Source organism: Triticum urartu, chromosome 7A (assembly GCF_056163025.1).
Source record: "Triticum urartu cultivar PI428250 chromosome 7A, HENAU_Tu73, whole genome shotgun sequence".
In the NCBI taxonomy this organism is placed as follows: domain Eukaryota; kingdom Viridiplantae; phylum Streptophyta; class Magnoliopsida; order Poales; family Poaceae; genus Triticum; species Triticum urartu.
Genome location: NC_141879.1, coordinates 108,036,271 through 108,042,893, shown reverse-complemented (window position 1 = coordinate 108,042,893; position 6,623 = coordinate 108,036,271). Strand labels below are relative to the sequence as shown.

General features: G+C 49.4%; 1 protein-coding gene across 1 annotated transcript; it reads right to left on the bottom strand.

The window, feature by feature from the left end:
* Positions 1–585: 585 nt before the first annotated feature.
* LOC147958342 (sulfiredoxin, chloroplastic/mitochondrial-like) lies at positions 586–2,706 on the bottom strand. Its single transcript, XM_087536681.1, has 5 exons — positions 2,451–2,706; positions 1,842–2,008; positions 1,024–1,057; positions 839–932; positions 586–754 (listed from the first exon to the last, which is right to left on the bottom strand). Exons 1-5 carry the CDS (start codon positions 2,689–2,691, stop codon positions 739–741), a joined length of 552 nt encoding a protein of 183 aa, XP_087392807.1. The 5' UTR covers positions 2,692–2,706; the 3' UTR covers positions 586–738.
* Between the last annotated feature and the right edge of the window lie 3,917 nt (positions 2,707–6,623).

The following is a 6,623-nucleotide window of genomic DNA, read 5'->3' as shown; positions in this document are numbered from 1 at the left end:
ACCTTGTGTCAAAAACGCTACTCCAACAAGTGATGTATATGCAAAAACGCAGCCGTGAAGAAAAAAAAAGGCCATTTAGGACACCACTTGTACATCACCAGTTGAAGCAAAAGCCTTCGCGGTGATGTAAAACCCTTCTCTCTTCTAGCCTTAAAACTAGTTTTGGGCATCAACTTGTACATCATCCATTGGAGATGCTCTAAGTCTGAACATGGGGTGGGGTAGATCGGGCGCCGAACTGCACCCTACCACAACCATGGACATAGAACTTCTTCCTTCATTGGACCTCTTCTGGAAACATTTTATCTTCAGGATCTAGTGAGTAGAGAGACTCCACTGTTTTCTGAGGACGACGATCTCAAAGTTTCAGATATTGCAACTTTCACAGTTAGCAGTCAATTCACAGCGCATATGAGAAGAAAAAACCGCATTCCGAATGGCCCTGAATTTGCTGATGAAGCTTCAGGGGGCAATGCATTTCGGAGAGTTTAGACCCTGCACTCCACCCTGAACCTTCAGTTGCATTCTTGCCCAAACAGAGTTGTAGAGATTACTGCATGCAACAGAAGGAGCAGAAGCGCCAGCTGAACAAGTGCTATTTTACACATTGGATTGGGTAACATTTACACGTATATATGATTACAGGAGGAGAAAGTTTTTTCTTAGCACTAGACATAACAGATGACACTTCGTGGCTGAAGCAGTCCATGGATCATCCATTCATCGCTAACCACCAATTCATCGCATATGGTGCCTGAAATAGCAGATTCAAGATCCTGCGCAGATAAACCGAACTGACAACAGACCATCCAACAAAACTCAAGGAAGATGGGCTCACCGCAGTGTTTCTTTTGTCCCTCGGCGGACTTTGCAGCGGATGGTTGGGAGTCCTAGGCGCTGGTGAGCCTCGTAGCGATGGCATCCAGAGAATCCTGAGGATTATGTGCAAGCATATTCAGCAAGAGGGAAATGGGTATATCTTTTGGAGTGGGGAATGACCAATTGAGATTTGAACAAAACTACCGTAGTAGACTCCGTCGACCTCCAGCACATCGATCTGAAATTTCAGTAAATAACCTGGTAAGTACCGTTTCAAAATGACGCTACAATTAAGAAACCAGAATGAAATCCAACTGTTGCCTTTTGTTTCTTTAAGGCGACAATAACCAAACACGTTAAATCAGGATAGCTCCAGACAAATGGTAAACGAAAAAGTTGACAAATGGATCACATGTTAAATTCACATAAAATGGTTATATTGCTCGGATTGAAAAGGAAGTGCTAAATGCACATAAAATGGCTATACTAAATGCACATAAAGGTAAGCTCTTTTGCATAACTAGTGCAAAATCACACAGCGATTTCACATCGACCAAGAGTAGCAAGTAGCATCTTATTCAACAGCACCCTACACTAAACTGCACATTGATCAAACATAATGCGGGTGAATATAGAAACAATAATATTTCTATAAGAAGGTTGATTCTGGGATATGGCATACTCCCTTTGAAGTTTGAATTAAGACTGATTCAGAGGGGCACAACATAGCTAATAGAGCCCCTGTTGTTACTGCTGCAGGCGAACAGACTTCACATGTCAAATGAGCTTGGAAAAACTCATCCTAGACATAATAGTGCCGGATCTCGTCCTACCATTCGACATCAATGGTCAGCTATCTCAAAAACAATGAACAATAACACAAACGTTCTCAGATAACTGTTTGGAGATCACTGAATTCAGTAGCAGTGTTCGGCCACGAAATTCTAGTTCTGACAGAATTTATCTTTTGAGCTAACAGAAAATACTTTTGGTAAATTAATGTTAAAGGAAAAGATGCCCACAGGTACTTGGAGGCCGATGACACGGATGCTGTCCATGAGCTCCTGCACCTTGTCAGGATCATTAGCACGCGTTCGCATTAGCGGCCTCCGGATATCTTCCAGCGGGATCTCCATCACCACAGGGCCTTTCTTCTCCAAGTCACTCAATGCGGAGAGCCCAGCTGCACCTATACCGTTAAATATGAGTCATTGTTACTTCAGTATCTGTTCAAGAGCAGAGACTGAACTTAAACATCAGAACTAGACACCCAAAATTACAAGTTTGTAACTGAATATTGCACAAGGAAACTATCCTGTCATGTATTCGACAACATGATTGGTCTCAAAAAAGCCCAATTGGATAGCCTTTACACACGATTCCCCGTCCAAATTGATCTCTAATTTTGCCAGCTCAGGATAATTGGCGAAGAAGTTGGAATTAAATCTCACCGGATTCAACTGAACCGCTATGGCTTCAGAATGGACCATGAAATCGGTGAGAGCGGTAATACTAAGATTCGGCTCCTCGCAGGCTCGAACCTCATCTTACTATGGTTGAACAGAACTCCAAGATCTCAAACAATTCCACAGGGAAATACAAGAAGGGGCAACAGGTAAAGGCAGACCTACCATTGGAGGACGAGACCGAGACGGCGAGGCCGCACCGCCCGCTCGCGCTCCTCCCCCGGAGAACAGGGGCGCTGGGGACGGCGGCGCAGCGGTGGAGGAGGTAGCCGGCCGTCGGCACGATCTTTCCCAAATCCAAGCTCGAGGTCGACGCCATTCGTGGTCGCGCTGCTGCTGCTGCTGCTTCCGTTTTCTTGCGGCCTCTCTGCTTAACGTGTCTGAGCGTCGCATCGATCTGCACCATAGGAATTCAATGGGCCTTGCAGTTCCAAAACGTGTAAAGTGGGCCGCACACTGTTTCGTCGATTTTTTTCCTGAATATTGTTTTTTACCAAATCATGAAACTATAATCATGATCCCAGAAGTTTCACTTCTATCACCCTGTGGCTGCTGCTTTCACTTCTATCACCCTGTGGCTGCTGCTTTCACTTCTATCACCCTGTGGCTGCTGCCAGGAACGAAATGGGAGACCCATGGGGACGACGCGTTGCCACAGAAAGGAAGTTCCGGGTCAATGTTCAGTGGCAGTTCCGAGAGTGACTCCACCTAAAACTTGTCCTGAACACGGCCTCAGTTTAGCGAGCGAACTTCTAGCGACACTGTTGAATCAATGAAATATCTAGTTATCTAGGTATCTTTCAAAGTGAAATGGCACGGTTGACCCGGAACAAAAAAAAAACAGCTCCGAACTGTTCAAACTAGGTTTGTTCTTCGAGTATGAATAACCCCATGTGGCTCATTATTATTAGATGATAATCTATGAAAGTGCCGGGACTTAGAGAAACTCATACAAAGGAATGCCTTTTTTTCTTGAAACACTTGTAACTTTATTCATACTCATAACAATTACAGGTACAGTGATTTTGACCCAAGATCCAAGAAAATACAAAGTAACTCATTTGACTAAGAATTACAATGAAATTTCTTGAAATCAACTTCTTCACGGTATCAATCTCTGCTCAAAGAAATACTCCAAGGACTTTGGCAAATAGGTTTCAATTGGACTAGAGTAATGATGTTGTCATGTGGGGCCAGCCCTATAGGCGCAAGGGACCTGTGCGGGCAGGCCCTGCACCTGCCTAAAAATATGCCCTAGTTTAATTTTAGTTTTTTTAGATTAGGAGTCTGGGTATTAGTTGGAAAGGTTTAGTCCCGTAGAAGGTTACCCTGCCAACACCCAATTGTAATAGGAGTCTGTCTGGTCTTGTAATTAGGCTATATATAGCCAGCCCTTGGATCAATAAACGCAAGCAGAAAATAACCCACAACCTCACCTCCTTGCTCCTGCGCCTCGGCGCCCCTCCTCAACCCCCTTCTCCAACTATAGGCCGGCGAGGGCCTCGCCCTCGTCCTATTACAACCCACGACTACAACCTGCGCGACAATCAGCCAGTCCGTGACAACTTGGCATCAGCTTCCTCGTCGATCCCAGCGCCCATGTCTCCGCCACCGCCGCCGGCGCCCCTGCCGCAAACCCTAGCAGACCTCGCGACCAAACAGCACGAGGATCATGAGGCCGTGGTCGCCACTTTGAACAGCCTCTCGGAGGAGAACCACACCGCTCGGACAGAGCACGCCGAGGACCGCGCCACCCTCCAGTCCATCGCCGAGACACTCAAAACCCTCCAGGGCCAGCTTGCGAACACATCACAGCAGCAGCGCGCGCAGAACCTGGCCCTCCTTCGGCTGGAAGGCAAGGGCACGCCTCAATTGGGTGGTACCAGGCTCCTGCGGCCCCCAGATGCGTCGTCCCACACTGGGGCCCCGGTCGATCTGGCGGATCGGGCTCCGCGCCTCTACAAGATTGATTTTCCCCTCTTTGATGGGGCCAGCTATCCGCGGCCATGGCTGACATGCTGCAATCTCTTCTTCCTCGGGCAGCAAACGTCGGAGTCGGATAAGACGTGGCTCGCCTCATACCACCTCACCGATGTCGCCGCATTATGGTATGGCCACCTCGAGGCTAAGCTAGGCCAGCAGTTGTTCTGGACCGAGTTTCAAAAACTGATCGCCAACCACTTCGGACCGCCGACGCGCGCCAACCCCTTTGGCGAGCTGATCTCCACCCGCCGCTCCGGCACCGTGGCGGAATACTCCAAGCGCTTTCTAGAGGATCTTTCTCGGGTGCGCCCCATTGCTGACGACGATGAGCGGGATATCGTCACCAACAACTTGGGCGAGCCTATGAAAACTCAGGTCGAGATGCTGAAACCGGCGACTTTGGACGCGGCTATGGACTTAGCAATCTCCTTTGAGCACCTCAATACCGTCACCAGCACTGCGGCCACCCCGGGCCTGCCCAGCCGTCCACTCCGCCCCATGGCCGCACCTACTCCGGCCTTACCGGATTCCTCCAACCCCACGCCCGCACTCGTCTTTAAAAGACTCACGCCCGCCGAGATGGATGAACAACACGCTAAGGGTCTCTGCTTCAATTGTGATGAGAAGTTCGCGCGGGGCCATCGCTACAAACGACTGTTCTACATTCAATCCGTCGACGCTGAAGAGGAGCAGTTTGAGGATTTCCAGGAGGCACAAATCTCACTCTTGGCTGTCATCGGAATTCCCACCAGCGACACAATGCAGGTCACTCTTCGCATCGGGAGCTGTGACTTGGTCACCTTGCTTGATTCAAGGAGCACTCATAACTTCATCCACGAAGAGTTGGCCACCATCGTCGGGCTGCCTTTCTCCTCCAATCGTCGCTTGGGAGTCACGGTCGCTAATGTCGATAAGGTGACATGTCGGGGACTCCTCCAGCAGGTTGCGATCACCATTGACAAGGAGCGTTTCGTTGTTGATCTGCATGCCATTCCATGGGGCGGGTTTGACATTGTCCTCGGTACATGATTCCTCAAAACTCTTGGGCCAATTCTCTGGGATTACACTACGCAGTGGATGTCGTTTTGGCACTCGGATCACCGTGTGGAGTGGTCGGGCCTCGACTCCCTCGGACGGCCTGCCCACCTACATGCGTGCGAAGGCAAGGACCTTCTGGACAGCCTGCTGGCCACTTTAACCGATGTTTTCGCCGACCCACAGGGTCTGCCGCCGCAACGCGCACATGACCATCATATTCATCTTATTCCCGGGACACCGTCGGTTGTTGTCCGTCCCTACCGCTACCCAACGATTCAAAAAGATGAACATGAGCGCCAATGTTCAGAGATGTTGGCTCGCGGTCTGATCCATCCTAGTTCTTCTGCATTTTCATTCCCTGTTCTACTCGTTAGAAAGGCCGATGGGACTTGGCGTTTATGTATCGACTACCGTGGTCTCAACCTTGTCACTATCAAGGACAAGTTTCCAATTCCCGTTGTTGATGAACTTCTGGATGAACTCAAGGGCGCCCGCTTTTTCACCAAACTGGATCTCCGGTCGGGTTACCACAAGGTTCGGATGGCCCCTGAGAATATCCACAAGACGACATTTCGCACACATGAGGGCCTCTTTGAGTTTATGGTGATGGCCTTTGGTTTGACAAATGCCCCAGCGACGTTCCAAGCACTCATGAACGACATCCTCCGTCCCTACCTTCATCGGTTTGTGCTTGTGTTCTTCGATGATATCTTGATCTACAGCTCGTCCTGGTCGGATCATATACGTCATGTCAAGCTCGTTTTGGAGGCTATGCACACACATCAACTGTTTCTCAAGTGCTCCAAGTGTTCCTTTGGGGAGGAAACCATGTCTTATATGGGACACGTCATCTCCGCTGCAGGAGTTGCCATGGACAGCGACAAGGTTCTAGCCGTGGTAGACTGGCCGGTTCCGCGCACCATCCGTGGTGTGCGTGGTTTCTTAGGACTGGTAGGATACTACCGCAAGTTCATCCGGGATTTTGGCACTATTGCAGCTCCCCTCACGACGCTCCTCAAGAAAGACGGCTTTCTTTGGACGCCTGCAGCGACTATCGCCTTTGAAGTCCTCAAGAAAGCTCTTATCACCGCCCCTATGCTTCAGCTATCGGATTTTGCAGTTTCATTCATTGTGAAGTGTGATGCATCTGGATCTGGTTTCGGGGCAGTCCTGCATCAAGGTGGCGGCCCCATTGCCTATTTCAGCAAAACCATTGCTTCGTGTCATGCTTCTCTCGCCGCTTATGAGCGGGAGCTCATTGGTCTGGTGCACGCCATGCGCCACTGGCGGCCCTATCTTTGGGGAGGTGCGTTCGTC